The 15,119-nt window shown below is 34.1% G+C and overlaps 1 protein-coding gene across 5 annotated transcripts in view; it reads right to left on the reverse strand.

Moving 5' to 3' along the window:
* The window catches only part of ATRNL1 (attractin like 1), a 492,744-nt gene that overhangs the window by 414,809 nt on the left and 62,816 nt on the right, over positions 1 to 15,119 (reverse strand). For all 5 annotated transcript variants that reach the window (XM_035547698.2, XM_050711915.1, XM_035547701.2 and 2 more), the window contains one exon: positions 3,756 to 4,011. In XM_035547698.2, the coding sequence (XP_035403591.1) occupies positions 3,756 to 4,011 (256 nt within the window). The remainder of the gene's footprint in view (positions 1 to 3,755; positions 4,012 to 15,119) is intronic.

The raw sequence follows: 15,119 nt of genomic DNA on the forward strand, positions 1-15,119 counted from the left end.
AGGATTGGTATCCATAAATATTATTCAAAGGGCATTCCAGGAAGAGAGATGAGCTGCTTACATTAAGCAATGTATCATCCAGAAAACAAACGAACGTAAACCAGCCATTGATAAATCTTGGCTATGATTTAGATGACATGCAGTATCTAAAATTTTAAGCCCTGAAATAATTTTCCAGTAATGTTGTGAACAAAACCCGAACTGTTTAAGATTAATCCTCATCTATTTTATAAGGAGTTATAAAAAATGGTGTTTACATTAAAAAGCACTGGTTTTGATGGCCAAGGTGATACGTTCCAGCCTTTTACTCAGAGCAAATTAATCACACCCAAAGATGTAACACCATTACATCAAAGAATGCAAATCCAGAGAACTTCGAAACAAAAACTAATTCTTTCTTAATGCTTTCCTTTTTTTCTAGTTATTTTTTTCATATAAGACTAGTTAGGGTGTTCACATTCAAAAAAAAAAGCAAATTTGAGCAATAATCATTTTATCATTTAAAAACAAATAATTGAAATAGTATTTGAGGATAACTAAAGGTGTTTCTAAACAGATGTTTAGAAGAAGTTATTTGCAGTAGTATATCTAGCAGAAGTCAAAGCAAAGGTAGATACATTGGCCTGACTCATTCTTAACACATTAAAACCTTTGAACAGATTACGTAAAAAGCACAAAATTTCCAATAAGCTATTCAGTGTCCCATCTTCATTTAATTACAGTGACAATAAACTATAAAATTTTTCCTTGCAATTAAGAAGCTCATGCTAACTTACTAAAAATAGGAAGTACACATTACATCATAGGGCCGTTTCTTTTAACTTCAAAGAAATATTTTTTAAATCAAAAGCAACCTAAAACCTACTTCTAAAGTCATAAAAAAAGCCTAAAAACTGGAGCGATATGTTGCTGATCCAAACAAATTTCTATCTTCTAAAGAATAAACTAAAAATCATAGTAGGCTTATTCAGAGGTTTCATAACGTATAAGGAGCTTTTATAAACTATAGTTAAAACAAAACACCATTGAGATTCACCTTGAGACTCACACTGTAATTCTCAGAAGGTTTATGAGGTATTGCTAACCTAAAGAGAAATAAATTTCCCTGGGGAGTAACCCAGAAAAGCTTTATGGTTCAAGTTCATAAAATCAGTCACATAATTCCCATACTGAGATTTATGGTTTCCTCAAAAGTCCCAACTCCAATCACAGCAAAAAAGGACAACAGGAAGCTCCTTTGTTACTGCAATAACCATCATACCCTTGGAGTAGTAATTAATTCCTGTGCATTCACATGGTTAAAGTCTAGCTGCAAACCATGTCTGATTTTTACAAGACTTAGTTGACTTGGATAGAAATTACTTTCTTTACTAATCTGACACACATGAGAAAAATGTTGAGACTATGCATGCATACAATTTACATGCCTTGTTAATAGAACCGCATACCTATGGGAAAAGCTAAAAAAGTTCTGTGTGTTTCTTGACTCAAAGCCTGTGGAAATCAGGGTCACAGTAACTAAAGAAGGCTTTAGCAACACAATTCCATATATTAAGATTACGAAAGTTCATTAACAAGACTGGATCACTAGCAGTTTCATTTCATATGAATCAAAGAGAAAGTTTTGCACAATGCCTCCTTTCAGTAGGCAACTGGTAAAAGCTTGAAAAATACTCTTCATTAAAATTAAAAGCCATGGCTAATAGCATTTAGAAAGAATAAAACAGTACGTTTTGAAATGTTAATGCAACGTATTTTTGAAAGGAAAACAAAAAGGGACTAATTTTTCTTTCTATAACATCAGAAGAGCTTTATTCTAAGAAGTTTTCTTTTCAATTCAGGTGGGTTCATAGCAATACTTATATCATTTCCCATACCTTTTACATTTGGATTCTGAGCTGCTGAATTCCCCAGAAACATGTCATTCATAGTCCAAACCACTATCTGGAATTTCACAGTTAAAAATGATCCTATAACTGCACAGTTGTGGATAAATGCTGCAGCTGACAGAATTCAGGAAAGTTTACCACAAAATTCATTTGGGGGGTTTTAGGATGAGGGAGGCAATGAGGTAAAATGAAACTGCAATAATTTGGCTTGGTTTTTTTTTGTGTGTATTCTGTTGTTGTTTTAAATATATGCGTATTTGCAGTCTGTTTTACTAATCCTCCACCAACAGAGCTATTTTAAAACTTATTCAACAAGTTGTACATTTCAACCATAAGGACAGCAATAAAATATCCCAGACAGAGAAACTTTTACATTGCAAAGTGAATCACATATTCCTCAACCTTCTTATTTTCCTTCCATTATTAAACTATCTATAATAAATAAGAGCAATATTGGTATTTCTTCTACACACTAAATAATAAACATATGGAGAAGCAAATCATCTGAAGTTCAAGTATGCACTAAACTGAATGAGCATGCAGAAAACTAGAAATTGTTCTTTGTTGTTGTTCTTCCTTAACAAGTCTTCAAGAAAAGGCCTCCTCTCTGATAGTTTAAAAACAAACTACAACAACAAAACAACAACAACAAAATCCTTTCAGAACTTTTTTCAAAAAAGCCGGCCTTTGATACTTAATAAACCTTAAAATACTGTTGTGGAACATCATTGTTAAGATGAGAGATTTTTAGTAGGTTCATGGAGCTTAACCAAATTTTTCTATGGGGAAAAAACACATTATTGTGCTCTTCCTTTTATTCCCATTCTCTTTCAGCCTTCTTCAATATCACTACAAGCTTTCAACGCTACCATCAGAATTAATTCTAGGAAGCATAAGAACCCTCTAAGTTTTGAAGGTACTTCCCCATCCCATAAATCTGCTCGAACAGGGTCTACACAGGTGTACACACACGTACAAATGCAAGCAAGTAAATAGAAACTATTTGAAAGGCATTTATTATGTCTTAATATAAAAATATTACTTTGAAATTTTGTATGTATGCATGCCGTTATTGCTTAAATAACTGTAAGAGCCTCAGATCAATTCTACAGAAAACAAGGACTGAAAAAAGACATGATTTTTTAATTAGTGAGTAAATATTCCTAAAGATGCATTATAAAGGTTTATTTTCAAGATCATGCTATTAAAAGTATATCTTAGAAGTATCACGCATAAGATAAAACATGTTGGTTTATTTAATTCTAACATTTTAGATCACCCATAAGAAAAGCTTGCTGTGGTGCAAGGGGAATTCCAGACAGACATGATGGGTTATTTACAAAAATTAGTCTTAATTTTCTTTTATTTCTTCTAGTCGCAACAAGTACACACTTCAGAGAAAAGCCTATACATAAGGATAAAGTATATTATGTTTTGAAAATACACATGAATATATTACAGCAACATTAATCTAAGAATCTTCAAATTAACTAAATTCTTTTAATAACTACTCTTCATTGTATTCTGTTTTGCCCTTTGGTTTTCACTTCATTCACCCTTTTTTACTCAACTATGTAGTAAAAACATTAAGCATATGGTAAAAAGAGTAAGTTCCATCAGAACATTAACAAGTATTTGGAATTTTTTGTTTCAGCCTTTACCCCCTTTAGAGTACCACAGCCATGTACAGAATAACAAATAGCCAAAGCTATTATACTCCAAAGATGTACAAATACTGCTGGCTAACAATAAATCTGATCTACATAGTTAGAAAAAATGAGATTTTATTCATATTGCCAAATATATATTTTCCTTTGTGAAAAGGGGAAGCGTACTTAAGCTAAAAAATATTTGAAAGTGACTTACTGATGTAGTATTCTTGCACAATGCTTGTATAACCATATATGGCAGAATATCCAAAAATGATTATCATAACCACATCTCTGCTGTCCAGCTCTACTATGTGTGCTGAATGACCTTCCACAGCATACTGTTGGCCATGTACAAGTACTGCAGGAGTTCTGATACTCCACGTTTGACTGTGTATGTTGAAAATCCACAGCTCATCAGTGACATTGCCATTGTTTGTTTCAATTTTGCCTCCATACATGTAGATGTCCTCCTGTAAAAATTGGGAGAGAGCAGTTAATGGATTATAGTAAGATAACATCTGAACTGCATACTTCTGTGCTGCCTAATACTTCATAACTGAACAATCTGATTTAAATCTTCACATTTAGCTGATACTACATTAAACAGCTCAATATCAGACACTAGTCCCAGACAACAATATTTAAGCTAAATCAACAGTGATAAGGAGAATGTTTCACTGAAGAATAAACCCAGCCATGAAAATGACACCAAAATGAATCTCAGCTGGATTACTTCAAGCAGAAAAGCTTTAATTACATGACTCTAATTCATACTGCAGCTATTAAAAAATAAAAAATAAACAAACAGAAGGGTTTATACTGTTTTCTTAAGGAATAGCTCACAGAACTACAATGTGATTTACCATACACTCAATCTATGGGAATTTAATTTGGCATATACACAAGGGAGAACATTTTATCTTAATAACAACATAAGTTAAGTCCTCAGAAACTTCACAATCATTCACAAATGAGCCCAAAGAAAAGGGACCATGTCTGTACAGCATCCCCTTGGGCACATTTGCTAAAAATCATATCCCAATGGGAGAGTTAGTTGAGTACTAAAGGGATGCAAAACAGCATGGTCTTCATGAACCACATATCAAATCAGATGGCATTGCTGTTTGAGATAAATGAGTGATTTACTTAAAAATTGACTTGAAACTGATTCTACTATATCTCTAATTTCATCTAGAGTAGCAAATCAAGGCATATAAGTCACAGAATGAATTTCAGCTTGTTGGCTTTACTGACTGGCTCACTGTTCAAGGACAGTTTATCCCAGGTAGAAAAATACTGCCTCTGGTTCTGAGAATGACGGTTAGTCTTTGCTAGGACATAGCAAGTCCACATGCAGTCTGCATCTAATCTACATGGTGTTTGGGCAGTTGTCTCCTGCATACTGCAGTATAACGAATACTCAGGTTTAACTCAAATTCAATCTTACTTGCTTAAGAAAAACAAAACAAAAAAAAAAATCAAAACTGCAGGCACAGTTAACTACTGGGCTGCAGGGAAAAAAAAAAAAAAAAAGCAGCTTGAATGAACCATGGGGAAAATTCAGTCTTATTTTAAAAGGAGCTGAAGGGATCTAAGTAGAAATGTAAACTAAGCGTTACTGTCTTCATACACTTCAAGAAAGATGAACTCAAACTGACAGACAAGTAAAAAATAAATGATCAGTAGATTGACATTCTATTTAGACTGGCAAAACGAAGACTTGAGGTGGTTAGGATGTTGTCTGTATACCTAGTGGATAGTAAACAACATAGAATCAATGAAACACATTGAAACACATGAAAAACTTCCCCACTCCTGAGAGAGATTAGTCAGTTAACAAACAATTAAACTGCCTGACCTGTCTTTAAGAGCACACTTAAAATTTCTGCAATTTTAAACTATTCTTTCATTTGATGTAGGTAAACATTTCTTGATTTGGAAGTTAAAATTGCTCCTACGCAACAATACTCTGCATTAGAGATTAGTCAGGACTTGACTTTGAACAAAAGACATTTACATCCTCCAGTATGACTTTACCTTAGGATTAGGTATATATCTGAAACCATTTTTTTCCTATGAGATAAAACAATATTTCAAAGAACTTGGGTAAAGACCCAGGAAACCTGTGAGGAGGCACTGACTGCACACACATCCAAAAGAATTGTTTTTGTGGGATGTAAACACTGGAGGAATCTACAGATGTCAAAGAAGCAAGACAGACTAAATTAAAAATTCAGAAAAAAATATTAAATAGAATTTCTGAGATACATGTTTATACATATATGTATAATTTAACTTATTTCCACAGCAAGAGAAGAAAACATTCCTCTTAGATTTTTCTGGGACTTCTTCCATTTCTTCCACTTACTGTTGCTCTTACAAGCTCCTCATGAAGAAATTCCCTAAAAAGCCTAGCGGAAAGGAAGGTAAAATATGAAAACCTGACAGCAAATTTCTCAAGAATCAAATCAGCTGACATGATCCTAGATTTAAGTTTCTCGAGAAAGAAACTGGCAGGTGCTTACAAAAATAAAAGTGAAAAAATCTGAAAATTGTTGTCCAGATCCCAGTATTTCCATTCAATTTTCTTGAATGTGCCAGTCACAGGAAGAGCTGAGATCACAGAGATTCACCTTTTCCCCTTTAAAATTTATTTCTGAGAGTAATCAAAAAACTTTGTCCTGCTATCATGATTTTTACTGCTGACACACAAAATCACAATAAGAGATACTTTTAATAAGTGCATTGTTACACCTATGCCACTATTAAAAACCTCGATGCTCTAAAAGAGCAAATCCCTAAAAACCTGCCAAGACTTTTTTCACAATACCACAGTAACAATAGTCATACCATAATAGTTATTGCTATCATGGGTAAGGAATGAAGACTTGCTTTGAATGCTGTTCTGGCAATACCTGTCTGCTAGGCTATATTTAAGCTCATCCTATTATTTCTTGAGAAGTCTTCTTCTAGATCTTTGTCCTGTAACATGGAGCCTTACTTTCAAAGATGCTCTCAAATATCAGTTACTATTAATTAGAAAGATGGAATACTGTTAGATTTTTCTTGACATACTCTCAAATTTCATGAAGGAAGGCAATATCCAAAGGAACTGCTCCCCATAAGTCTTATGAATGTTTTGGACAACCACAGTAACTAAAATAGATGGCAAACAAAAGTATTTATATCATTTTAGGCTCCTGATAGCCTTAGTTTTCTTGGATAGCAGGGTGTTTTCTAGAAGAAGTGTGCTACAGCACAACTATTGGTTCAAAAGTCTTCTACTGATGAGTTGACCCAATATTCCATGATACATGATGCAGAATTTTTTCTTCTTCTTCTTCTTCCCTGGGCCACACACCATTCACCATCCAACTCCCTTTTATTTTATTTTTTTTCCTTTAAACACAGATTAGCTGTAACTGGATAACCAATCCAACAACTTTTTCATCAGAACCAAATACACATTAAAAGCATTAAAAGTTGCTTTAGACAGGTATCTTACTGAGGGTAAGTGATAAGAAGATTTCCTGGTAAAGATGAAAATAAACTCCAGTGGATGATTGTTCTGAAGTGGGAAGTGTAAGAAAAGGTAAGCGAAATCAGGATGCAATTTCTGCTTCAGTGAAGCTTAAGTTTTATCTGTAGACTTTTAAAACATCAACTTCTTGATGTGTTCTGACCCTACACAAATGAGTAATGTCAAGGCAGCTGCAAATTTCTACAGCATGATAGAAACATTAACACACAGAACATAACCACCCCTTTCCTTTCTGAGGCAAAACACTCAATGTCTCAACATTTGACTCATTTCCTGCTGGGATACTCATCATGAAATGCATCAATGGTAAAGAGTGACCCTGCTTCCTAATTGGTTCTTCAGCTGGACAAACTGGACCAACACTAGGTAGAATTTACAGTTCATAACAAGTCACATAAGAAAAATGACTATTTATCAACCTCACTTTTTCTGTGCAAGATTAGGTATCCAGGTAGCAGGCTGCTACAACTGAATTAACCAGAAATAAGATTTATCTCAAAAATACATCTGACATCAGCAATGACTGATGTCCATAATTACAGTATCGAGATACATTTTGTACAGTAGCTTTTACAGTACTTTCCTAATTCCATCATGTTTATAGAGAAATAACATGTCATCGTTAACTGGGTTTTTGGTCTTTGACGCAGGCTTCAAGCTTCAGGCCAACCTGCCCTGCCTTACATACATGTTTTGAGGAGGTACATGCTCTATTACATTCAGGAATGCTGCTTTCTTCCTGTGTCTAAGGGACATCTAAAATTGCTGTTGAGTGCTGAATAAAAAGCATCATGCATTTAGGTAAGATGAAGGACCAAGAAAGCAACGTGGTAACAGAAGTAACAGATCTGATTGAGCTTGTTTCTTAGTTCTTAAAATTTACAGGCAGGAGGGTGGGGGGTATTATAGGGGATTTGTGGGCTAGTAAAACATGAATAGCGTAAGCAAATATTATCCTTAAAATTAACCTAGATAGCTCAGAGCTCATTCATTATACTGCCAAATAGAACTAAGGTAAATCAGCATCTCTAGCATAATCAATTAATTTCTCTCTCCTTTTTTTAAATACAGATAACAGATTACAGCAGGAAGAAGCTAATTAGGTAGTTGCAAGTGAAATATAACAGTATTTAAAAAAAGATTTCTGAGATTGAGCAAAGACACAACACCAAAAAAAAAAAAAAGGTGACCTGAAGAGCCACACGAACTTCAAAATGATTACTCAGACAGATGACAAAGTCCTCCTCGCAGTTCTACTTAAATGATTCAAAGTTCAGATAAAAGAACACTTCTGTGAGGAGCAATCTTTATAAATGACACAGCAGATCCTGTACACAAGACTATTCACAGAGTTATACAGAGAAAAAGACAAGAAGGTCATGACAACTGCTTTATCGACCACAAAAACAGATTTAACTAAGCTTTGCTCAGGGCTGTTTCTAAGATTACAGAGTTCCTGGAGCTTCTAATAAAAAAACTAATAAAAACACTTCACAAGTTAGCAATGATCAGCTGAACATGAACCAAAAACTACAGAAGAACTACAGAATTAAACATGTTACATGCATATTTATAAAGGACAAAAGCAATAGTCAGGTATTAAACTAGGCACGCAAAGGTGGACATATTCTGGAAAGTCTAGGAAGATATTACACAAAGGAAACAAAGTGCGAATGTTCCTCAACAGCCTAAAGATAGTAAAAGAAAATAAGGAGTTCCCTTATAAGCCAAGTATAAGCCTAGGTATGCACTAAAGGCGAGGCTTTCTGACAGGCACAGTACAGATACGGATTTTCAAGAGCGCTAGGACACAAGTGTTGCTCACCTTTGAGCACACGAATGAAGCACACTACATGTTTGTTCATAATAAGATGGCATAATGAGATGAACAAAAACAACTAATGGTTTAAAAACAATGCATCCTCATGAAATTAGTGAGGAAAAGTGACAATCTGGACACATGTTGCAAATGAAAGATGTTAAAAACTGCACTCTACAGCCTGGAGGAGCAAAAGGGCCAAGAGGCAGACTGTCCATGACAGAACACAAAACAGCAGGCAGTAAGCATCAAGAAGCCGCAAGGTCTCCAACACATTTTTATTTTGGGGTTCTGTCTTAGCAATGTCTTAAATCGCAGACTGAAGAGTGCAGGGAAGTATTTAGTCTAAATACTAACCTTGGTCATTTCAGATATATTACTTGACACTACTAAATTTACCAAAGTTACAGAAACCTCTGTAAGAGGTAAGATGAGCAGGTAGGCAGCTTGCTCATTCATGACATAGGAAGAAACCTATGTACCACAACAGCTGGTTTCTTGGCAACTGTTCACGTAAAAGCAAACAAAACAGCCAACACTATAGCTTGTTTGTTTCAAAGGAATAAAAAAAAAAAAAAAAAAAAAAACTTTCCAATACATTTTACCAGTTTTACAAATCAAATTTTTTTTCCTTTATGACAAACAATACGAAAATAATCAATTAAATGATCACGAACAATATCCAAACTATTTTTTTTTCATTTAAGAATTACAAAAACAAAACAAATCAAAACACACTTCGGAAAGTCAATTACTTTGTGTGACCTAACCAGATGGTATAGGAAAAAATTATAGACTTCTGGTAAACAAATAGCAATCAGCCTAGCAGTCTAAGCTGTATAATTTAAAAGGCAAAATTCTTTTACAAGCCTGAAAAAGAATAAAAACTTTCAATGTGCGTTTATCCTTAGGATTATTCTAATGAAGGAAGACAGGTATTTACAGGAAAGCACTAATTTCTGTAAATGAATAAAGGCCCCAAATCCAAATATAAATCCTCTGCTTTTAAGAGTATAAATAAATCAATAATAAATTAACTATAACCATGGATACTTGCACACTCAAAGTTTCATAAGAACTTCCATAAAATAGGCAAATGAATTATTGTTTTTGATAGAGTTAAAAGGATAAAAAATTGCAAAAATGACCAGCAATCTGGTATGTTAACTAAAAATTCTTGCATGAGTCTCCTTGTCAAAACTAGAAGTCTATAGCACCTTAGACATTTGGAACTATTAATATGGAAGTTTTCATAGGCACTTGCATGACACAGTAATATAAATTTTATTTTAGAAAAAAATAATTTTTATTGAACAAAGTAAGCTGTATTTCTCAGGTTTATTAAAATACAGGAACTTGGCTCCTTGACAATAAATATTTACGAGGAGTAGTTCAAATAATAGTACTAAAAGAAACAGATCCTTCTTAAGAAAAAGATGTTGTTGACATCCACGGGTTCAAATATTGATTATATCTCCCTGTAGTCAATAAGCTTCAATAAGAACTTTTGTCAGGACACATTATCAGGCAACCTGATATTTCACTTCAGTGTTTGCAATCTATTAGAAACTTTTCAGCTTTTTGCATATGAAATTGATTCTCATTTTTAAAATACTTCCACGCTGCTGCTGGATATAGTTAAAGGTATTACTTCAGAGAACGATTCAATTAAGTCAGTTAATTTAATGATAATATCAGTTAATTGAATTATATATATATATTTATATATCCTATATACCTTAAAGTAGTGACATTTTCCTGGACCGCTGCTGTATTCAAAATACAAGACAGTAAAATAAAGCAGCATGTTTTTGGAAAAGGCAAAATTTGAAATATACTTGTTTGTCTGAACATTCCTACATGTACAGAAAACCAGGCCAAAAAAAAAGAACATGCAAATAAAACTACGTGAACCAAGCTCTAAAACTAAGGTATAAGCCAAAAGTTTAGTACAGAGAAGTCAGTCTGATCTTTTGTAGAATATTTAGATAAAATATATTGAAAACGATTAAGTAACAGACTGTATAGAAAAACATTTATTAGACCTCTAATTTAAGATCTACTAGACATAAAAGGCAACCATGCTTAGACTTCAACTTTCAAACCACTTAGAATATAATGTTGAAAAAAGGAATGAAAAATATTGCAGTTTTACATAAAGAAACCAATCTCTTCATAAGTAAGGTCCACTTAATTTCAGAGGAACTCTGAATAGGCTCTTATCTAGACTACATCTTACCCAGTTCTCAAGGACTTCTGAGGTCCGCAAATTGGAATTAGAAAGCAAACTGTGCATAGGATGTAATTGAAAGTCATAAAATAATAAGAGTATGCGACTTGGTGGTACAACTGGCTAATAAGTATTAACAGAAGAGTTAGAAAAGACTCTTACATTCCTAGAGCTGCTGTTTCAAATTATACTACAATAGCCTACACGAGTAGGCATATAAAAGTACAATAATAAACTAATAGACAGAGTGTCTCACTCATGTTAAGGCAGAAAAAGTTTCACTCTTGTTTTGCTTAGGCTAATAAAAATACCAGAAAAGTATATATACACTCAACATCAATACCAATTAATTTAGAAAAGGAATCAAAACAATTACCCTTTTTTAATAAAGCTTTAAAATTAGAAGTAACATTCATAGACCTCAAATGAGTCAAATTAAGTTTGTCTACATATAAAATGGCTCATATACTGGGAAACATCTTTACAATTACTACTACATCAGCCTGCCTGTTTGCTTCATTCCTATTTCCAGTCTCAAAGGAATCTAATTTCAATGCCCAGTCATCCTTCCACTGCCACAGGACTACTAGCAACAGTTTAATTATGAGGTCAAATTCTGTGATGTGGCCAGAAGTTCACAGCACTGACCATACACCCACTCTCTATGCAACTCCCATTGTACTTTATTCCAGGGATCTAGCATTTTTCAATTTACCACCTAACATCCTATCTAGTCGTAGTTTGGAAGAGCTGTATGTACCTACTTAAAAACCTCACAAGCCGTTTCCTCCAGTCTCTCCATAATCATTTTTCTTTTATGATTTATTTCAAAGTACGTTGACATTTTTCAAGTATCAAGATGCCTGGAACTATATACGATCTTTGAGATATGGGAGAACCAATCGCTAACAGAGATAGGTAACGCCTTTCCAATAACCAGTCTGAAGGGGCACTGAAGGCAACACTAACAGTTTAGCTGGTCTAAAAGCAAGAACACTTTTATACTCTCTCCACTATTAATGCATAAAAAGTCTTAGTCACTTGCTATAACTATACATCAGTGGGAGTCTTCTGATCTCTTTTCTTCAGAGTAAAGAAGTACAGTACTTCAATTTTAACTAAAGAAGCTTTCTGAGGGAAATGGGCGCAGTAACTTATTTCATTCTCCACAGAGTCAATTATATAGCTTCAATTTACCTTGCACCACAATCAGGCAATACTAGCTCTGTGCTCTCACTCTGGTCTAGCACAAGGCTTTGAAATCTCAGGAGCTCAAGTCAAAAACTTAATCTAATTTCTTTGTGGATATTTTTTTTTCCCCTCTCATCTAAACAGAAAATGTTACACAATGACTAGTACACAGCTCAAAACACAGCTCAAAACTGCCATCTCTAGGTATTATATAATGTCCAACCGCTCTTCACACTAAATTATTCTTCTGCTTTTCAAGAGACTGAATATGTGAAAGGAAAAAATTAAAAAAAAATTACCTCAACAAGTTAATTTAAGAACTTACTGTAAAAAAAGATATGCATTTTCACTTCAAATTTCTTCAACTTATATGATCAGCTCCTTCGGCCCATGCAGCTTTTGATATTTGATATAAGTGCTAGTAGAACCAATATATTAGTAGTTAATTATTTGACACTAGTTGTGTTTGTGTTCGTTATTAGTGGATTTTAATTACTAATGAACATGAGCCTTTGACAACAACAATGCTTCTTAACTACACACTTGTTTGGTACTTCATTACTGTTAACGAGTAGCATTTCCTCACTGAAAGGAAGATCTCTGAATCACAAGGCTATTTACACGGACAGACAGCAATAGTACAAGGGTTAACAGCTTTAAAATGAAACTGGGGAGACTTAGATTAGATGTTAGGCAGAAATTCTCTTCTCAGAGGGTGGCGAGGCACTGGAACAGGCTGTCAAGAGAAACTGCAGATGCCCCATCCCTGGAAGTGTTCAAGACCAGGCTAGATAGGGCTTTGAGCAACCTGGTCTGGTGGGAGGTGTCCCTGCCCATTGCAGGGAGGCGGGAACTGGACGGTCTTTATGGTCTGTTCCAACCCAACTCATTCTATGATATTTGTTGGTTATCCTTCAGTCTGGAACATCTCAAGAAAATATTAGCGTTGTCAAATAAGAAAAGGTTAAACGATATTTTAAGCCTCCATTCTGAACTGCTAAATGATCCATTACTTGAACGTTTCCCAACTAAAAGGTCCACATTCCACAAGAACTGTTATAACCAAAGATAGCAGTCAGAATTAACCTTTCAAAGAACAGATAATACATTAGTAATGAATCATAGAACTGCAGAGAAAAGTAATTTTTGAGTCAATGTTGGGGCACACATAGAAGAATCTAGTCATATTACTGCTGTAAAACAGCTTTACAATACTAACCATGGTATGTACAGATTCAACATCTCTGGAAGAGCAACACAAGTCAGGAGAGGGTGCAAAAAAAAAACCCACACCTGCAATTCTCTTTAACTTCTAAAGGAACGCTATATAAAAGGAAGACTGTTCATAAAAAGAAACTGAAAGGATAAAATATTTAATGACAATATGATGACACTTTAAGGGCAGCTGCACAGATCCCACGAATGCTTTTTATTTAATTTTAAAATAAAATTAAAAAAATATATACACAGTTTCCCACTAGAAACACCAAAATAAATCAAGCTTACAAGAGGATAACTGAGAACTGTTAGAAGTCAGAAAAAGTACTTCAAAGTCTGCTTCAAATCCAGGAGATTAAAATGTGGAGACATATAAGGCAAGCCAAGAAACAGCTTGATGAGTTGCCTGCAAAATTTATATATAAAGTACTACCATACCGTTTTTCAAACGCATTAGAAGTACAGCCAACTAGATGATTTGTGGTGCCAACAGACAGTACAGAGTATTCTGAGAAGATACAGCCTTAGCAATAAAATTAATTTTTGTATTTGAAGTCTTCACAGTAGACTTTACAGGTATTTCCATTGCAGAAATTGCAAAATAACAAAAATAACAAAAGCTCATACTAAAGGATAAAAAAGACAAAACAATTAGCAACAGGTCATCAGGATCAGTTCTGAAGGAATTTAAGAATGAAACAGCTGACCACTGTCTCATGTGTGTAATTCCCTCCTTAAACATGTGTCAATACCAAGAGACTTAGGAACAGCAGACAGAAAGGACAGAATTAGTGAACACATGAAGAAGTAAGATAGATTGAGGAAATTTCAAACAGCTTTTGAAAACAGAAGCTACATCCTACAAAAGACTGAATTTTCCTGAAGGAAAAAAAAAAGGTCTGCTCTGGTTGATACAGTTACCTGGAATTTCCAAAAGATGCTTGATATTGTTCCTTATGCCTTAAAGAAACTAAGCTGCTCTTGGAAAGGAAAAACAGAAAACTCAAGGGTAAATAACTCAATGAAGCTTGGGAAAAATGGTCACTTTTTACAGTGAGGAGAGGTCATCAGTGGTGTCCCACAGATAACAACTGTTTGTTTAGTCTGGCATAAGAGCAAGAAAGCAAAGCAAAGGCAAAGAAATGCAGAAAAATCTCAGAATACTGAACATGCAATACAAGGACAAATAGACAGACATACAAAAGTTCACGTAGATAATCATCAAGAGCTGCATAAAAAAATTTTATATAAAAATTTTATAAAAAATTTTAAGTCTGTACATATAGTGGTAAGGTTTTAGTTGACTGGAATGAGATCATGATATTGTAATTGATAGTTCTGTGAAAATACCAGTACAAATCCAATAGCTGATTTTTCAAAATGCTAAAATATTGTTAAGAATTATGAAGGAAAAAAGTAAGACTGCTAAGTCTATGACATCATCAAAGTCTGAGGTACCACAAACAGTGATTCCCCATATCTCAGAAAGGATGTAACAGAACTAAAAAAGATAGATAGCAATGACGTCATTGTCTCTAACATATGGAATAGCTTCCCTCTAGATTGTTAAAGAGGCAAG

This window comes from Cygnus atratus, chromosome 7 (genome assembly GCF_013377495.2).
Source record: "Cygnus atratus isolate AKBS03 ecotype Queensland, Australia chromosome 7, CAtr_DNAZoo_HiC_assembly, whole genome shotgun sequence".
Classification (NCBI taxonomy): Eukaryota; Metazoa; Chordata; class Aves; order Anseriformes; family Anatidae; genus Cygnus; species Cygnus atratus.